Source organism: Bos taurus, chromosome 13 (genome assembly GCF_002263795.3).
Source record: "Bos taurus isolate L1 Dominette 01449 registration number 42190680 breed Hereford chromosome 13, ARS-UCD2.0, whole genome shotgun sequence".
In the NCBI taxonomy this organism is placed as follows: domain Eukaryota; kingdom Metazoa; phylum Chordata; class Mammalia; order Artiodactyla; family Bovidae; genus Bos; species Bos taurus.
The window spans coordinates 19,637,386-19,658,470 of NC_037340.1; the positions used below are offsets into that span (position 1 = coordinate 19,637,386).

The following is a 21,085-nucleotide window of genomic DNA, read 5'->3' on the forward strand; positions in this document are numbered from 1 at the left end:
TATAAGGCTATCCCCACCCCCCCAACAGTCTAAGAAACAAAGTCAGAAACATCTAGCAACTGAGAAAAACAAAGTAATTTATATTGTCTTCTCTTTTAATTTATGGGAAATGATTTCTGTAATGCATGTAGCTTTATGCATTTTTGATGTGCACTTCATCTTTCATTTCCATTTGACCTGGTTTTCCTGTAATAAAATTCTGTAGATTTATAAATTCATGCTGAGAGCAAAGAATGCCATTCTTTTCCCACAGGGAATCTGTTAGATGCAATATTAAAATCTATATATACCATTACTGAAAATTTGTGATTGATAGGCTTATATGTTTCACTGCTTTCATACCTGTTCCTCTTAATATAGCTTATGCACCGAATTTTTATTGCTCAAAATTAAGCATCAATAAATGTGGCAGCCTTTCAGGCTGAGACTCTCTAATATGAAATCCATCATAAAAAGTGACAGTGAGGGTCTGTACTGAACAATAAAGCTGCCCAAAGACTGGTTTCTTTGGCTCTCAGTGAATCACTTCAGGTTTGGGGTTTTTTTTTTTTTTTTTGAAAGGAAGGTCAAAAGTAGTTAGCTCACCTTTTCTAAAATGTGAGGGTGTAGCTCACCATCTGTGATACCCAGACCTCCATGTGGGCGAGTTTTTTCCAACATGTAGGTAATTAGAATTAATCTGTGTAGCTATTTATTTTTCTTTCTGCCAGTTACTTTGATCTGGTCTCCAAAACTGAGCAACTTTCCTCGGAGCAGTAGAGCTGAATTATTTCTGCTTCACCACATCTACTTTGTTCCCTGATGCTCTGGATCTCAACGACCAGAGATAACTCAAAATCACTTAGATTTACAGGCAGATAAGACAACAACAAAAAGGGTTTGGCTTTAAGCCAGTTGAAGTCCTGGATGACAATCCCCACTGATCAATGACACAGACCAGGCTTATCATCAAACAGCAACACAAGGGGTCGAATGGCATCTTTTAGTCGCCTTCACTTAGAACTTGCTACTTAATGTGATTACACTTCTGGGGGTATAATTAAGTCTAGCAGAAGCTCCCTGGGGACCATGTTAACATCTATTGAGGACTTAATGTTTTTAATGCTGGAAGACCTTTTTCTTGGGAGGGAACTTTGTGGGAGGTGGGGGTGGAGCCCTTTCAGCTCTAAGTCCTCCTGAACCAACTTCCTGAGATCAAAGAGCCTTCTTTGGAGGCGTGTTGCTATCAGCGCCACCTGAAGGACCTGCAGGCACCTCTTGGAGCTCCCCTTAAAAACTTACGGAATGTTTAATAACCTGCCATTGATACGTAAAAGTAGAATACCTAACTGGTTGTACAGGGAACCATCTAGAACTAAAATGTTAATTTTATTGCAGATAAGTGTGGCGATACTATAAAAATTGAAAGCCCCGGGTACCTTACATCTCCTGGTTATCCTCACTCTTATCACCCAAGTGAAAAATGTGAATGGCTGATTCAGGCTCCGGACCCATACCAGAGAATCATGATTAACTTCAACCCTCACTTCGATTTGGAAGACAGAGACTGCAAGTAAGTGAAAATGTTTGAACAGGGCACCACAGCACCATCTAGTGGGCGCGGGTGTTATGGGTGGGGGGAGTCTGAACCGTCTAAGACGTAAATGGATCCAGGAGGAATTCCGATCTAGGCCAGATCGTGTGTCAATGGTATGGAAATTAAATTATGTTAAGTGATTTCTGAGTTCCCTAAACCAGGGAGATTATATTTAAATGTGTAATCTCTCATAGTCTTTTTCTTGTTAGCACTTTTGGTTGGGGAACTTGTGTTAAGAAAAGTGTATTTAGGTTTCTTTTTTTCCTGGAAAGGCGAAGAATTAGAAACGCAACCTCTTGCTTTTTATTAAATATTGTGAGTCTCTAACATGCAGTGCATTGGCAGACAGTGAGGTTGGGGTTTTTTTGAACAAATCTGGGGCATATTTTGTGATTGAAAAACTGTGTTTATCTTACTGAGTTTGACATCACCAAAGCAAATTGTCAGTGGGGGAAAAAAAAAAACAAGGCATATAGAGTAAGTCTAATGAAGGACTTTTATAGTAGATTAATGATCGCAAGTCTCTTATGAAAAATGCTAAAAAATTGTTAATTCACAATAATATGATGTTTGTTCATGTGCTTTAGCCTTCCTATCTCTTTCAATGGTTAAGTTACTAATAATCAATTTTTGCCAGGTTTCATTACTATAAAAACATTATCAGTAGAGAAACAGAATAAATTATAAATCATCACTTTGTGTGAAAGAATTGTGCGTAAGTTTTGCTTTCCACAGTTGGAAGGTATGTTTTAACAATGCAGGCAGCAGTTCACGCGGGTCCAAATTTGCTTTCCTCACTGGACATCCAGCAGACCACCTGGCTCTGTCATGTCCACCTCATCCGGTTCTACCATGCTGTGTATTCTCCAGAGACCTGAGCCTGAATATCAACCTCTAATGACGTTTAGACATTTTAATCTCACTTCTAAAGTGTTTCTCAAGGACTGATAGGTTTTCCCAAGTTTTAAAATCAGTCTGTTTGATATAACTATATACAGTGTAGGCTACTATTTCCATTGGATAACATTATTATGCAGGCAGATTCATTATTTAAAATATTTTCTTTACAAACACATAATAACCCTTGTAGAGAAGAACAGAATAGTATGAAAATGTTCCCACCTGTCGGAAGTCCTCCAGAACCTGTTGGATTCTGGGGGTAAACTAGTTTTTCATGGCCAGGGAAATGACATCATCTGGTTAATTCAACATCTGGTGCCTGGAGAATTAGCATACATTCATGTGCTGTTGATCAATTTCCAAATAATCAGCAGACACTACAGTAAAATTATGCCAATTTCGATTTAATCTTTGTTCTGTGATTCAGAAGTGCTTCAGGGCATTATATTGACTTTTTAATCTTGTGTGAAAGCTGCCATTAATAAAGTGTTCCAGTAACTTCTTGGAAATGGGAAATTCATTCTCTCTCCTTTTTTTAAGCCAATATTCTGTATGGTGGTTTTTACAATGTCTATTGCGAGACAACCTGAAGATTTATTTTCCATTTCATTTATTTTGTTTTGTGTTATGTTTTTGCATCTTGACAATACTTAAACTGCTAGAGGGGGCTTCCCTGGTGGTTCAGTGTTAAAGAATCCGTCTGCCAATACAGGAGACTTGAGTTTGATCCCTGGGTTGGGATGATCCCCTGGAGAAGGAAATGGTGACCCACTCCAGTATTCGTGGCCTGGGAAATCCCATAGACAGAGTAACCTGGTGGGCTATAGTCTATGGTGTCTCAAAAGAATCGGAAGTGACTTAGTGAGTAAGCAACAACAAGGAGCTGCTATAGGAGATATTTTTAAGAAACTCTGGTAAAACACACTCAAGTAATAGCATTATTCCTCAAAATAAGGTGCTATTAGATTCCAGGAAACTCATGTTTGCTGATTTCTGATCTGAGAGTCTTGACCATGTACATGTGTCATATAATAAAGAATTCAGAGTAGTTATTCGAAGTTGTGTGCTGGTCAATGTTAGCAACTGGATTTGAGGAGGGGATGGGTCAAGTCTGGATCTATGGTATTTGCCAATTTCTGTAGTGAAAATTTTCTCTACACGGCCAATTTCAAACCACCCAGTGTGTCACTATGCACAGATTTGCAAAGAGATGTGCACATTTGATTCTCATGAGTTGGTGTGAGCTGGCTCCAACACCCAACTGCACAGGTGTGGAAGAAGGGGAAGCCAGTTGCATGAATTAATGTATGGAAAGTGTTTGTAAGCATCTGGCACATGTGTGCATGCTAAGTCGCTTCAGTCATATCTGACTCTGTGTGACCCCATGGACTATAGCCCACCAGGCTCCTCTGTCCATGGGATTCTCCAGGCAAGAACACTGCCATGCTCTCCTCCAGGAGAATCTTCCCCTCCAGGGAATCTGGCACATAGCAGACCTTAAATAATTATCTGCCATATCATGGTGTGAGGTCGAGCATGGTGGGAGCAGGGGGCAGCTTTTTTGTTAGTTTTGTTTTTTAAAGATAATAAGAAAAGGGGATCACTATAACTCAGAGTAAAGGACCATTTTAATGATATCAGCAAGAAACTGGCCAATAAGACTGTTTCTGTAATTATGATGGTGAGTTTTGTGTTTTAATGCTTCAGAGTAAGGTGGTTTCTTAATTGTAGTAAGTGAGGATTTGTTCTCTGTGAAGAAGCCATCTCCTGACCAGTCTTGAAGGCTGATGTATTTAGCTTGCTGTAGTCAGTGGAGATTATGGTCCTGGAGAATATATCTGTGCCCTGTTTTCAAGTGTTGCTGCCTGACATTTTATCAATAGAAATTCCCAAAATGATATAGGAAGACCAACTTAGGACATTTGCCATCACTATCTTCTCTGACTGGGTCCACATGACTCCTAGTTATTGTTGAAGTTTGCAGTTGAAAATTCAACAAATGCGGCACAATTCTTTTCTCCTTTGGTAAAGATTGTGAGAAGAGTCCACAGCTTTAAAATCTATAGGGGATTATAATTCTCTAGAGGAATGGAAAGCACCAGAAACTCCTGTCAGAAGAAATTCATAGACTTCAGTTTATGTGGGATGTGCAAAAATATAGATTTGGGGGTTTTGATGGATTGTGGGCTTGTTTTATTTATAGTAAATGACAGAGTTTGGGTGGACTGTGGAATTCTTTTGTTTACAATAAGCAACTTCCAAAAATGTATTTGAGATGACACATCGCGTTCAGAGAACTGGTAAGCTCCTACTGATCGTGTCTGTTAAGAACAAGTTGTTTGTATTATTTGAGATGCTTAACGTCTCCCTGTTTCAGCTGTATCTAATACCAGTCAGGAGGACTTGCTGTACCATGATGTCGTAAGATAAAATAGGGTAGTGGACATGAAAGCCCTTTGAAAACTGAAACTTTCACTTTAGAAACTCCCCTCGGAAGCAGTTGTTATATTATTAGGCTATCTTTAAGAACTTGGTGATTATTAGAACATTCAGATTTAGGAAGCTAGGCAAACTAAATATACTGATCCAGTAGTGGGATCATCTGCATATAATACACTCTGCATTTCCCTTGAAACTGTCAGTATTTGAATAGTCAGCTTTCACAGTGGGAAAGCTCATGAAATCAATTCCTTCATGCATCTGCTTGTGGCAAAAAACATCCTGGAGACCAAAGTAGTCAGTTGTTTCTTAGAGCATAGGGATAAATAAATAATTAAATAGACAAGTTCTGGTAGGAAAAATATTTTTATTTTGCCTTTTATTTTTTGGTTTTCTTTATCGTGAAATGAAGATATCCTCTCATAATTTTAACCACGCAGTGAAATGCACACAACTTTTCTTGTGAAGAATGGCAAGTCTGGCCCAGTACATAATTAACTTATGCTAACTTTGCAAAAAGGTTTTTTTACAGTGGATGTCAAGGGGGGATAGTTCCTTTAGGAAAATGTCCAAGTTGAGTTTGGCAGCTTTAAAAATCAACCATCTATGTGTAGGCCACCCCTGAATCAGGTTTCATTGCAAATAAGCATCAAAAATATAATATTGGCACTTCCTGAATTCTTTCACTGAACAAGGTGTGGTTATCAGTCCATCCATGGGGCCAGAGAGCATCTGTCTTGGGGCTAACCTTGTGCTGGGATTTCTAGCTAAATAGACTGCCTAGTTTTACTGTAATGTTGATACCAGAGGAGGCTAGAGAATGTTCTGAGTGGAGAAGACGTTGAGGGAAAAAGAGGAATCCGATTTTTCTCTTTTGCACCAGCAAACTCCTCCATGCTTGTGAAGTGTCAAAGTGGAGCCAAAAGCAGAGAAGAAAGAAAAAGCCACCTGCTGAGTGTTTGTCAGAAAGCAGTGTTCATTGTGCACTGAAAATGGTGTTCAGTATTCACATTGAGCTGGTTGGGTCTTACTCCACTGGGGTTTCCTTCAGTGGTAAAGCGGACATCTTGACTCTCATAAAACTTTATATCTGCATAATAAACAAGAATGTCATTGATACAGTAGTTAGAATTTATGGCGTTTTTCCGGTTTCCCAGCAATGCAAACTATCAGCATGATAATTTATAATGGTTTGTGACAAATACTGCTGAGCAAAGAGGTGTGTGGTTACATTCAGATCAGATGTCGTCATCTGGGGAGCAATAAAAATTTCACAGACATTGGGTTAAAAACATTAAGAAAATGAATGTGAAGCTCCAGAAAGAGAGCCTGAAAAAGTGGCGGTGATGGGCGAGAAGTGAGGTCTTCTGAGTGACAAGTTCCTGACTTCATTGCCTGATTTGTCAGGGCTGTTTTGTAGGGTTGCATCAAGACACCAGACTAATTATTACCCATAGAAGCTTTTCTATATCCAGTTTAGATTTGTAGTCTCTCTCTTCTGTAGTCAATAATTCAGTGTCTTTTTCTTAATTCAACACAGTCAAAGGAAGATTTTACTCTAGTAACTTCATATGAAATTTAGACACAGTAGAACTTAATTAAATAGTGATGATATTCAAGTTTGGGGCTTTGTTGGAATAAATCACACATTGTATCTTTGACACTACTTTTAAAATTTCCTAAGTTGTTATAAACTTTGAAACACCATTTATATTCATAGAATATAAACTCACTGAAGGAAAATTAATCTGCCCTTAGTTCCTCAAATCTGATTATTCCTGAAAATGTAATTATACAATGGTCACTTTGTCATTTATAGGGAACTCTAAGTTCCATTTTTGGTTTCCCTAAGTAATATTTTTTGCTTGATATTTGCTTTGTTTGGCATAGAGTTTTGTATTAATTTTCATTTTTAGAATTGCATTAAAGTACTTTTTATCCTGATTAGGGAGTTTTTGTATCTGAGGCATGGGTGTTTCCCCTAGTCCTACTCTTGGGTTTTTGAGCATCACTTAGACCAAATCAAACAAAGACCTTATTTTTATGGAAAACAGTGGGTATTCTCTGCCAAAGTACTTCTCTTTTTTTCTTTGTGAAATATAAAAGTCTATTAAATTATAATATCTATCTAGAAAAATATACAAAGTAACATTTGATGCAATTTTACAATGGGAGCATATTCATATAAACCAAATCAGAGCAAACATCTCCAACTTCTTAGTAAGAGATCGCCTTCTGTCCACTTTCAGTCTCTGACCTTTGGCCTCAAGGGCAACTGCTGTCCTGACTTGTGTGATTCCATTTTTATAAATTTCAAAATCAGACAAAACTCAACAATAGTCTTGAAGTCTGTATGTACCATCCTTTGAAAATAGTCATATTCTTTGGAATGGGGATAGAAAAAAAATGTGTACTGTTCTAATCAGAAAGTACAACTGAAGTATTTTTCTTATATTTTTTTAATGACAATTATAGAAATATATTTATTGCTTTACTATGGTTATGTTCAAAGAAGCACAAAACTGTTGGTCTGGAGCCTGATTTTTATGCAAGGGAAATTCAGAATGATCTTTCTTTGCTTTATTTTCCCTCATCTTTTCATTGTTGATTTCGGTCTCAAGTAACTTCCCAATATGGGCAATATGAGAGGCACCACTAAATTCAATTAAAATACTATTGAATGGGTAAAAAATGAACTCTTCTCAGAACAGTGGAGGTCAGGGTTGTTGCTACCACCTGCAGCATCCTTGTTTGCTGCACAGGCAGATAATTATCTACTTTCTGCCTTTTGATTTCTTTCTCCATTAGCAGTGATTTAATTTGAACAGAACCCCACGTGTTTAATAAAATTAATTTCCTTTATTATTTCTTCCTATGAGCAATCACATTGGATCATAATGAATTTTTAGTATTACTAGGTTGTCCGGGGGTGGGGAGGGCGTTTCTGTAATTCGAAAGAAGCAACCTTTATGAGAAGCTAAAAGAGAAGATTAGTTGAAATCTTATCAAATTGAATCAACATGTGCATGGCATTTCCAACCAGATCTCACTTTGAGGAGGAGGCACTTCAGAATCGATCCAAGGGAGACATATGCCTTCAACCAGCATGCGTATTCTCAGCTCCTTCCCTTCCAGCATAAAACTTGATACTTGCATGCATGCTGACATCCTTCAGCAGAAGCACACACACAAACATATGCGTGTGTGTGCTTGCGAGGAAGGCTATAAAATGAACTTAACTAATGGCCATTGTAGGATTCATCAAGGCTGATCATTAAGCCTCAAGAAAAATAAGAGACAAGATTAGTGTTCAGATCAGGTTCCAAATGCGTCTTAATTGGCTGTTTGTAATCAATCCTGATTGTAGGAGTCAGTAAGTTGGCAGAACATAGCCCCTCCAAAGAAAAATTTCCCTGCTCTTCTCTGGTTAATTGAACTGTGTCCAGTATCCAGGTCAGTTAGGATGACAAGAGGTCGAGGTAGCTCTCAGACTGGCTGTGAAGCACGCCAAACACACCATGATGGCTTATGGTTGAAATCATTTAGTATCTACAGATAGCTTAGAAATGAACTGCTTTCATTCAGAATTCTACTCAATTTTGCAGCAGCACAGACAGAAACAAAACAAAACAAAACAAAACTGGCTTCTGGCCATTCCGTTGCTTCTAAAATAGTTTTTCTCCTCATCAAGCCTAGGTCTGTATTGTACACATCTTGTATCATATTTATGTGCAACATGTTTTTTTCTCCTTTAAATAATCAGTAGAGTGTTTACAAAGGAGTCATCATGTTCTTGTTGTTGGGTCTTCTGTGGCTGCCATAAGCTTTCTAAACACCCTAGGCTTCATCTCACTTAATCTTTTTTTTAAGACTTTTTTTTTTTTTTTGATATGTACCATTTTAAAAGCCTTTATTGAATTTGTTACAATATTATTTCTGTTTTGGTTTTTTGCCTAGGAGGCATGTGGGATCCTAGCTCCCCTACCAGGGGTCAAACCCACACCCCATCCATTGGAAGGTAAAGTCTTAACTATTGGACCACTAGGGAAGTCCCTGTCTCAATCTTTGTATACCCATTTTGCAGATGATACTACTGGCGCTTAGGGAAGTTAGATTAACTGAGCCCAAATGCTCAGCTGCTGCCCCAAATACCTTTCCATCTTTGTGATCAAAGGGACTTGGGATATACTTTTAGAATGAGAAAATTCACAGGAAAATTACTAGATTATTTTTTACTTAGCTCTCGTTTTCTTCCATGACACACCCAAAAGTTTAAATACAAACCAGTTAATTCTGAAGGACTTAATTTTTAAACACTTAGTTCAGATTAAGTGAAGCCTTGTGCACAGAAACTTCCAACCAATTGACAATCTTTCCACTGAGTCAAAACTTGTCTTAACTTATCAATAAAATTCACAGTGGAGTGGGGAAGGGTAATATCTAAATTCTGGGTCCTTTGGTTGACGAAATTTGAAAACACAAAACACACATAAATATAACATTTATTTGAAGCCTGGAAACCAGGCAGCACAAAGTTTCCATTTATACAGTTGGTTCAAGGGACATAGGATATATATACCAGCTGTATACCAGATCCTTACAAGCCCAGGAGGAAGAAGACTGGGTTCTCTTCCAAACTCCCCTCATTTGCTTCATCTCAGGCGAATAGTGGAAAAGTTTTGCTTTCCCAAAGCTTCCCTGTTGTCAGATTTCAATACTTGTGTTGGCCGCAGTGATACTGAAAGGGTTAAAGAGAGAATGTTTGCTCAAGGCACTGGGTTCCTCTGAGAAACAGAACAGTGTTTTTTGAGAAAAAACAGACGCTCCAGAGTATTTTGTTTTTATCTGTTCAGATACTTGTACAAACAGCCGGCCAGGTTGGAGGTGATGGCTTGTTGCTTCTGTGATAGATTGACGTGTCATGGAGAGCTTGACCTGTCCCATCTGAAAGAGGATGCTAAATGTCTCTCCATTCAAGTTCTTATATTTCTTTAGAATAGCCAGAGCAGGCAAAGGCAAGTCAGTGTAGTCACGATTCCAACTCCCCATCTGACTCTCCAGCCACTAGATGCTGTGAGCTGGTCAGCTATTGTGTATGATACCCTTGGTCAGTGAAATGGAATGGTAAAACCTAAGATGTAGTCAAAATCTTAGTCTTGGCCAGACAGCTTTAAAAAATTAGAAGTACTAAATTTAAAGACAAAAGAACACACTCTTGACTCAAAGAAAATGAAGGATGCGGAACCCCAGAACAACTTGGTAACACTAGGTTGACTTGGTCTGATTCAGGATTATTTTGTTTTTCAGGTGTCGTGACGCCTACAAGGGGTAGCCCATAATGTGATTTTTCAGTGAAGGTTGTTGACACTGCGCTAAGGGAAGTGGGAGGTGGGGTTAGCACTGATTAGAATTTTCCTTTTGTTCCCGTCGAGGAAAAAAGTCTGCATTTTCCTTACTTTTTATTCCAGTGCCAATTTCTTTGTCCCTGGCTAGGGTCACTGCTGAGTAACCATTAGGCTATATCGGGTCAGTCCTGCAGGACACCTCCTCACCTCCTTCTGTAGCTGTGTTAGCATCATACCTTGTGTGTGTTAGTTCATTAACATGAGCTGGGGATTTCTGATTGTCAGGGGACCATGTTAGCAGCTCCCTATGAAAAAGTGTTCTGGTGAAAATTAGAGACATGGGTTATAATTGCCCTCTGCCATGCATTCCCATCTGTGAGACAGGACACAGGTCCTATGGGCCAGGTTGTAGTCTATTAATGGCTTGGTTATACCACCATTAATATGATGGTTTCGACAGTGTTAATCACTATGGCTCAGGAAGACAGAACGACATCATTGTCTGTGTGGACCTAGACACAGCTTCAACTAATCTTTTTCCTTCTCTTTCTGAAGAAAACAAAATACTTTCCTTCCTCTACCAAACTCAGTAACACAGCATGGATGAGATAATGTAGGTGGAAATATCTTAGGAATACAAGAGAGATATGTTAAATAAAGCCTAGGTATTACTCTAACGGGAAGTGCATCCGCAGGTTTTGTTCCTTAAAATAAGTTCAGACTGTAAACAATAAAGTCTGCATCCTTGGGAGGAGACACTTATAAATATTTCAAGAACACGGCGCATCTCCACAATAGAGATGGTATCTCACGCTCAGCGTGTATTCAGCCAACAAGAATTTCTGAATGTTCTTACAGTGAGTTGGCTGGTTAAATGTGTCATAATTGCAGTCTTCTAAAAATCTACACTACTGTGGATAAAATAGATAATAAGGCCCTACTATATAGCACAGGGTACTCTTCTCAATACTCTGTACTGATCTATACTGGAAAAAAAAATTTTTAAAGCATAGACATACATATATGTATAAATGATCACCTTGCTGTACAGCAGAAACTTAAAACATTTTAAATCAACTGTACTCCAATAATGGAGAAGGCAATGGCACCCCACTCCAGTACTCTTGCCTGGAAAATCCCACGGACGGAGAAGCCTGGTAGGCTGCAGTCCATGGGGTCGCTAAGAGTCAGACACGACTGAGCGACTTCCCTTTCACTTTTCAGTTTCATGCATTGGAGAAGGAAATGGCAACCCACTCCAGTGTTCTTGCCTGGAGAATCCCAGGGATGAGGGAGCCTGGTGGGCTGCCGTCTATGGGGTCACACAGAGTCGGACACAACTGAAGCGACTTAGCAGCAGTACTCCAATAAAATTTTTTTTTTTAATTAAAGGTGAAAATAAAAATCTAGGTGGGTTTCTGGGAAGTTCAAGGAAGATGCTCATTGTCACAAACTAGATAAAAGCTTTCATAGCCTTTAAAAAGTCATTATTTGCTCAGGTGTGCCTTTGGAAAACTTATAAACATTGGGTTGGCCAAACCATTCATTTGGGGTTTTCCCATAAACTGTTACTCAAATGAACTTTTTAGCTACCCCAATATATTCAATACAATCCAATAGGAGATCAGCCTTTCCTTTAAGACAAGAGCCAGTGTCATGGTGATTGTTACAACAGGGCTGTCCCTTCCTCCCAATCAGAGAAAAAAAATAGTGCCCATATGGTTTGGTCCAAGAGTAGGGAACTACATGGATTTTGTATTATAAATTCATACAGAAAAGCAGCAGGGAAAACCATGCTTTAAAATTGACGGTCCCTCCCACCATCCCCACTTTCCCTTGGTTTCTAGCAGCCTCCGCCCTTTGCATCTTGCCGTCTCCTCCCACCATGTCGGATTAGGACAGATTTCTCAAAAGTGAGGGAGTTCTCAGTAGCCTCGAGAAAAAGCCCATCCACAGGAAGGCGCTTAGGATAGCGGCTGAGAAGAGATGACTGTGTTGGTCTCTTCGGCCCACTCCGCCCTCAAGAATGCTCGTATGTGATAAAATGCAGCCTCTCTGGGTCCCCCAGCCCTGTTTTCCTTTGAAATGACCACAGCTGTGTTTGGCTGGGAGTCCAACAGAAGGGCTTTGCTTCCCTTCTTGTGGGACCATGTAGACCGCCCGGCTCCAATAGATTCTGTAGGACTTTCTACTCATGAGTAAAAGAAACACTTCTTGAACCTGTTATCCCTCAAAGAAAACTTTCGCCTCTCTTTCCTATGACTGCCAAGGGCTTTGAATGTGGTGTCTACACCCCAGAACTCCACTTTCTCCTTAAACCCTTTCCAGCCTGATTCCTCTCCCCTCCATTTGACTGAATTTTTTGCTCAAATCTTAGGTCCCAATAACTAGTCTCATGCCACAAACCACTGGCCTTTTCTTGGTTCAGATTTCTTCACCCTTTTCACAACATGATCCAGAACCTCGGATCTTTCTTCTCTCCCGAGTCTCATAGCCCTGCGCCATCTTGGTTTCTTCGCCACTTCTCTGGCCACTTCCCATTGTGGCTAGTTTCTCTTTATCTTCCAACATTTGAATACAGGCCTTGGCCAAGGTTTAGACTTGACCCCAAATACCTTCTCCCCAGGTTGCCTTTTTGAGCCACTCAGCTCAGATTATACCAAGATTTCTGTCCACCTCGATTTGGCCTAAAGCATTATGTGTGTGTGCTGTGTGCTCATTCGTGTCCAATTCTTTTTGAGACCATGAACGGTAGCCCACCAGACTCCCCTGTCCATGTAATTTTCCAGGCAAGAATACTGGAGTGGGTTGCCATTTCCTACTCCAGGGGAACTTCCCGACCCAGGGATAGAACCTGCGTCTTCTGCGATTCCTGCCTTGGCAAGGGGGTTCTTTACCACTGTACCACCTGGGAAGCCCCCAAGCATTGGACTTAGACTTTCAAACTGTTTCTGGGTGATGCTGATTGCCTGGATGATAGACTGTTGCCCCAAATGAACCATCAAAGTGGACCCCTTCCCTGGGGAATAACTCTTTGCTGCCTTTTCCTAGTTATCCACCCTTGAGACTCTGGGACATCTCCCAATTTCTAGTTGTCCCTCAAATCAGTTTAAAGCCTCTAAATCACATATCTGCAATATCCACCATATCTGTCTTTTCTGTTGTGTTCTTCTGGTTAGCTCTCAAATCCTAACACTGGCTAACCTCTCTCTGGTGCCAATGGGTTAGCCTCAGGAGCGGGCTTCTCTTCTTCTCCCCCTCTGTTTAGAAACATCAAAAATTTCCTATTCTCTTCTTGTTTCAACTGTGCTTCTCAGCCTTGAGTTGAGAGTTCAGTTCAACCAGAAATGAAACCCTGTCACTTTCAACCACCCCTCGGGCCTTTCTCCTCTGGTTCCCTTTTATCTTCCACCCAAGTGGCCACCTTGGAGTTCTTTAGACTCACACCTGCCTTCCTACCCCAAGCATCTTCATGGGCTGTTTCCTTCCCAGATGGGCAAGGGCTTAATGCCCTACACAGACCTCCATCTCCCCATCAATATGTGGCTCATCCTCTGGCTCCATCACAGTGAGGCTTCCTTCTGAAAGCCACTTCTGATTAAACATGGTCTTGTTCTCTGTCCTTGACACTCCCAAGAGCTATGTCTATGCATCACTCATGTTCCTTCCAATTTCTATATTTAGTCATAATCATTGGTATTCAGCTTCTCTGGTAGCTCAGTTGGTAAAGAATCTGCCTGCAGGGCAGGAGGCCTATGTTCGATCCTTGGGTTCAATCCCCTGGAGAAGGAAATGGCAAACCACTCCAGTATCCTTGCCTGGAGAATCCCATGGACAGAGGAGCCTGGTGGGCTATAGTCCATGGGGTCTCAAAGAGTCAGGCATGACTGAGCAACTAAAACCTCATTGGTATTCTGGTACTATTCACTCAGCTAGTTCGGAAGATGTTCCAGAGGGGAGACTGAGAGTGGTTCCCAGCCCTGGCAGCACCTCGCATGGTGCTTTGCCTGTAGCAGCTGCTCAATTAATATTTGCCGAATTGAATTGGCCGATGGACATCCTTCTCCACGTGTTCACCTAGCACCGAAGAACTGAGTCAGCTGCCCAGGAAAAGCTCTAACTTAATCAGATATATGCACACTTATACTTTTCCTTGAGACAGTAAACCCTTTATTTTCCTTGGTAGTGGTATCAAGCTTACATTTTTCCTCTAAAAACCACTACTTTGAAAAGCCTAGAATTTCTACACATGAGTAGCTTTAGCTACATCTCAAAAAATATGCAGAGGTACAGCTTGACTGGAAGCTCTTCTTTCTGTCTCACAGCCATCTCCACCATCTGTTTTCGAGTTAGAGGCATCCAGCGTCTGAACCTTGCAGGCATAGTCCAGATCGCTAGTATATTCTGACATCCCCACAACTCTTGGAATGTTGTGTCATAACTCTGTAAACTTTGTCTATTGTATATTCATATCTGGGCTCACATCCAAACCACCTTTACATAAATTTCACACAAATAATTTAAAGCCTTCTTTCGTTCCAGCTGGCAACCCCAATAAATGCACATGCTAACTTCACAGCAGGCTTGCTGGGGGAGATGGAGAACTTGAACTTCTCCATGAGGGAGGGCCGCACGGGATGCATCCCGTGCAGAGTAGTGTAGATATGTTTGTCCACGTCACCAGGTAAAAAGCAAGCACTGTGCCTTTGAGCAGCCACGTAAAGATGCGATCCTAGAGAGAAGACAGACCGAGGCAGCCCAAGGTGTTTCCTGAAGCCGACAGGGAGGGGTTTTAGCAGCTCCCCTGGCTGTCACCATAACAGTGCTTCCTGAGCATTTCTTAAAGCTGTGTGTCACCATAAGTGAGTGTCAGAGGGAAGGGACAGAGAAGTACCAGGGGCATGTACGCCCCTAGGACAGCAAACACGCCGGCCACCATGGCTAGTTTCACATTCCTTCTGGCTCCTGATGCCCTGAACTTCCATGAGTTCTCTGGGGGTGTTTCTGGATGTTTCTGTTACATCTCTGGTCAGGAAAGCCATAGCACCCCCTCACTCTCACATCTCCGGTTCCTCTGCATCCAGAGAACAGAATTTCCCAAGCTGGGCGGGGGAATGATGACGTAGGGCCAAGGAAGAAGGGTCAGCTGATCATGCCCTCCGCTTGTTCTCTTTTGAGCCAGTCCGTCCCCTGTTATCACGCTCACAGTTCCCTATGATGACTCACTCGGTGGGTGGCATGTCCTCTGCATGGGGTACCTCTGGGAACCCACAGTGATCCTGAGTTCTAGAAATGACAGCCTCCAAGTACCTGTGGGCTGGTGTGTTTCATCTTTCTGCACCTACAGTTCCTCATCTGTGAGGTGGGAAGGGTGGGCCTTGGGCTCTGAGCTCCTATTGCCTCCAATATAAGGTTGGCCCAAAAGTTCGTCGGCTTCCCCATAAACCGTCATAGGAATAATAGGTCCACCTGATATAATGGGACTCAGCTTGTGCAGGGGAATTTTGGTGCCACAAGAGTCAATTCCAGAGGTTTTTTTCTGACTGCTCAGCCTGGCCCCGATGCCTGAGCCTTTCTCTGGCTTTTGACACAAGCCCCCACTGCCCCCCAGCATCTTTCTAATTTCTTAGATCTAAGCTACCCCAGCTCAGCCCAAATCCTCCTTACCTTTTACAGCACAGCCTCTGCCTACTCTTTTTTTCCCTCCCAGACACGGACTTTATATCTGTTTTCTATGCCCAAATTGTATCTGGCATTTAAAACTCTACTTTAGCAACATTTATTCCACGGAATCATTCACTTTTTAACCTAGACTTTAATCTTACCTGTGAACAGGCCTATTTTAGCAAATGAGTTATTTTTTACTTTTTTTCTTTAAAGATTTTTTTTTTTGATGTGGACAATTTTTAATGTCTTTATTGAATTTGTTACAGTATTGTTTTTGTTTTATGCTTTGGTTTTTTTGCCACGAGGCATGTGGGATCTTAGCTTCCTGTCCAGGGATCGAACCCTCACCCCCTACATTGGAAGTCTTAACCACTGGACTACTTCCACAGGAAGTCCCACAAATGAGTTACTTAAAAGAACTAGGAATGTGGTCTCAGAAGTATTCACGTATTGTTCTGCCATTGCTGAATACAACATTTGCAGGCTGTGGAAATTCTGTGTAGGAATGAGTTGTTTGTTCTTGAAACTAGATGAGCCACAGGCCAAGTTCGAAGTGTAATTTAACTGCAGTTGATAACCTGAGTATTAACCTAAGCTCAGGTTTGATCACTAACACAAAAGTAGCTTTTACCTTATCTTTGCATTCAGCATAGCTTGTTAAAATTAGATTGTAAAGAATAGAAATTACATTGGCAAAAGTACAAAGGAATGACAACCGTGATTTTGTTCATGAATCCCATCTCACTCTTTATGTCTCCACGGCAGTGTAAGCTATGCAATGAACTATGAATCTGTTTGTAAAACAGTCTTGAATTAAGGTGCTCACTCAGACACCATTGTAAAAATAATTTTCTGAAATTGTGGTCTATCAACAGGAGATAAGATGGCACTTTGTTGTCGCCTGCTGAGGCCCATTATAAATATTTTATTTCAAAAGCAAATCACACTGAAAATACAATGTTCAGATTCATTTATTCCCACAATAGCATTTTTGCAAAGGTGTAATTTCATAATTTGACTTAGCATTGATAGCACATCATTATTTTGAAGCTCTTTGTAACCACTGGCTAATTCACACATCCTTGGGAAAGTGTTTATTTGCAGTTTATTTGTACCAGACCCATTTTAGAATGAAATCACCCAAATGTATAAAGACTAAGCAGCCTGCCAAAGGCCGAACAGGGAGAGAGATGTGCTTGAAAGTTGCTCTCCTTCTGTGTGTGTCCTTTCCTTAGTATATCTGACCAGACACTTCCCAAGACTTTAAACACAGATGTGCCACCAATAAAGATGAATGTTAATGATTCTATTACGGCAGGAAATTTGGTTTAAAAAAATAAGCCCAAGTTGTTCAACATGCAAATGTAAACAGAACGCAAAATGAATGAACATGTTAATTGTACTTTTCTCCTCTATTTGTTCCTCCTGAGCCAAAGTTTTGTTCAAGCAAATGATCAATGGTGGACTGACGTCTAGAGTTATTTAGCTAATTCCCAGCATTAATTGAAAAATGTCTAGTATTTCTAAACACCATCCTAAAAAAAGAACTTGAACTGTCAACCCCCATTACTTTTGTCATTTTTGTCATTACATCTTTCCTAGGCCTGACCTTGAGATTTTAAACTATTCATGTTTCTTACCAATGTTGTTTGAGGGTTTGGTTTCTGCATTGATTGCACAGGCTCTGAGATTGATGGTGAACATGAGTTCACTGTTAAACATTCATCATGACACAGGCCTAGAAGAAAAATACGCATGGTAGTAAATTCAGAACTCACAAACTTGAAAGTTGGGATAGATTCAGGCACTTTGTAAAACATTGTTTATTTGGACACCAAAATCCTTCCTCTGATACCTCAACTGTTGTCTGCTGCCTCAGTCATTCATCATTCATTCATTCACTACATATTTATTGACTACCTAGTATGTGCCAATCACGGTTTGGGCATAGAGCACAGTGTCCTGCCTTCATGGTACTTGTGTTCCAGGAAGACAGTGATAAACAAGGAGAGCTGCTACTGCAGGAGTATCCTCTGTGCCCTTCCAGCCTCATTATCTTCCCCTGCAGTTCTAAGGCAAGCCCCCTGGGGACCTGGCTCTGGCTCCAAACAAGATGCATATAGAAAATGTCTGGCTGAGGCAACTGTTGGCTGAGCATCAAGTTCACTGCTGGCTGTGATGCTCTTGCCTTGAACCCTCTGCTGGGGCTCCAGACTCTCTGTGATTCAGCCCTTGGCTGGGCTACTCTTGTTTCCCCGAGTTCATATCATCTCCAGCCCCGAATACTTGACCAATGATGCCTATTCTCCGTGCCTGGCACTGACTGGCTATTCTAACTTTAGGTGGTGTCTTGAGTCACAGGCTTCAGGAAGCATTGGGCGTGGATGGAGTGAGCCTGTGACTTCCAGAGCTTCCCTAGATGGTTTGGGGTCACTTCAAAGTATGAAAGCCAGCTCAGAGGGGCTGCGGAGGATATGGACTCTGGGTGATTCTTGTACATGAATCTCAGCGGGGACTGGACACAGTCAGCTAGGACTTTTTGGAGTTGGTTTATAGCCCAAGCAGCCATTTTACTGGCTCTTCAAGTGGAATAAATTCAACAGAAAGGGAAGAAAGTAAGTGTAGGAGATCTTTTCTTCCTCGTATCCCTAGGCAAGGTATAAAAATAATAATTCTTCGATGAAAACATTAGTGACTAAACGGGTAGATGCTTCATCTTACCATTCCATCTTCATCTCTTCCCAAGAAAGGTCCCCATCACTCCCTGAACGTAAGTACTGGCAGTGGAAATAGAAAGAAAAAGGTATCATCAAGGAGATGTGGACAGACCTTAACCAGTGATAGGATTTGAAGGGAGTTGAAGATGGAGACATTACGGATGAGATGTCTCCATCCTCAGGTCTGCAGATACCATAGTTCCAGTAATGTCAATAGGCAGATAAACGAGACAGTAGGTCCCATTTCAGACATTTTGAGCTGCTTTTGAAATAGACACACAGCATTCTATTGCGTTTGAAGTAAGCTGGTCAAGTTCAATGCTGATAAAAATGGGTTTGACCGTTTAGTCTTAAGGGAAGGAGGACGCTAAGAATTAATTTGCTAGACCCGTTATGTCACCATGTGGGGGGTGGCAGGTATGTTTCCTATCACACCATACCTCTGGTTTATTAGTAGTTGCCATTTGGAGCCCATTCCAGAAAAAAAGTAGCAGAATGGACTGCAGTGCCTGCTGTGAGCATGAGGAAGCAGTGTACCCAAATGTTACCAATCTGCTATCTTTAATTCATATGCAGAAGCAGCCTCTTTGGCCAATAGGCTAAGCACAGAATGGCAGAGAAGAGTTCTATTTGGAACAAACATTTTTGCTAATTGAATAAAAAGGCATGCATATTTATTTTTCTTGAGAACAGAGTTATCAGAAATAAATTTTAAACTCTAATTGTTACATAAGCCCACTGACAATTTTTGGATTAATTTCTCTGTTTTAAATGAAGTCTAATGTATGTGTTCCATAGAATCACTTTTTAAAACTCAGGGTTTGCAGTTTCTCTTAAAAAAAAAAAAATACCATATTTATAGTTCTAAGTAGAACTGTTCTGTGTGGCTTGGCAAACCCCATATTCTGTTTTGCACAATAGGCCTTTTCTGGAGACATGTACACACACTGAGTTTGCATATGTATGAGGAAGCCATGCTGCATATTTTTCCCTTAAATAAATATTTGAAAAACACAAGAAAATAAGTCACCCGTAATCCTAACACTCAAAGACAACACTGTCTATATTTTCATATGTCTTTTTGCAGCCTTTTTTTCTTTGCATTTGGAAATACTCATGTTAAAAAAAGAGAGATGATTCTTTATAGACACCTTTTATACTATCATTTTCTCTAAAAATTACATTTTAAGCAAAATGTTAGGCCCTTAACTAGTTTTTAAAACATCTTTTATAAATCACATGGTCTTTGCAAAATAATAATTTTAATTCAAACTGCTTAGGATATTTAGAGTGCTTTCAATTAGAATTATAAGCAAATGTGAATGATGCTGAGATGTACATCTATATGCATGTCTTTATGTATCTTTGAGAATTTCTGTAGAAGAAATTTCTAGAAATATGATTCCTGAACTGAGCAATAAAGGCAGTAATAAAACTCTTGATACAAATTACCAGCTCACTTGAGAGGGTTATTCTCAGGGATAAAGGAGATTGATAATGTTTATTTTAAAGTTACATCTACATTTTTAAAGAAATTGGTATTTTTATGACATAAATTGATACTTAAAATCAGGAATTGGCACATTTTCTGCCAAGAACCAGGTGGTAAATATTTTAGGCTTCTCTAGCATTGGAGGAGGAAATGGCAACCCACTCCAGTGTTCTTGCCTGGAGAATCCCAGGGACAGGGGAGCCTAGTGGGCTGCCATCTATGGGGTCGCACAGAGTCGGACACGACTGAAATGACTTAGCAGTAGCTTAGCAGTAGCAAGACAACATCAATGTCAGTGACGTAACTCCATCATCATAATGAGAAAGTAGCCATAGACTGCAGGTAAATGAATGGGATTGTCTGTGTTCCAATAAAACTTTATTTACAAAAACAGGAGGGTTGGTCAGACAGATTCACAGGTCATAGTTTGCCAACCCCTGTCTTAATTAAAAATTCAGCTGTTCTGTGAAAACATCTGAATTTGTGGCTCTCAAAGACTAGAAGCCATGTTTGCAGAGTTCCCTTTCTGAAGATTTGAGCTTGTAGGGTTGTGAATCCCTCCAGTTACAGACCAAGGAGGGCAGTCAATCTGTTTTCACTGCAAGGCAGTTTGGAATCTAAGCAAGGAAGCTATGAATCAGCCTGTTGTTTCAACATATGTGAAGTATGGCGCGGTCTATAAAGTTAAGCTTCTGTTTGCCTCTGTCAGGCAGCTGTGGTTCTTTCTGCCCTGTATCTTCTTAGTGCCCTTTCTTGAGAAATTCACTGACTCCCAGAGTAAGCCTCATATCTATGTATACCAATGATCTGCACTCAATATTGATTCAATCAAGGCCTCCATCACTTATTAATTCTAGCATTACTGCACAGTTCCTAGGAAAACAAAGCTGAAGCCGGAAGGGAAAAATCTTCTGAGAAATAACTTTGTTCTCATGGAACCTACCCAACA

At 40.5% G+C, this 21,085-nt stretch overlaps 1 protein-coding gene across 5 annotated transcripts in view; it reads left to right on the forward strand.

Annotated features, from left to right (window-relative positions):
- Positions 1-21,085, forward strand: part of NRP1 (neuropilin 1) — a 147,333-nt gene that overhangs the window by 2,529 nt on the left and 123,719 nt on the right. For all 5 annotated transcript variants that reach the window (XM_025000766.2, XM_010811132.4, XM_010811133.4 and 2 more), the window contains exon 2: positions 1,378-1,552. In XM_025000766.2, coding sequence (XP_024856534.1) covers positions 1,378-1,552 — 175 coding nt within the window. The remainder of the gene's footprint in view (positions 1-1,377; positions 1,553-21,085) is intronic.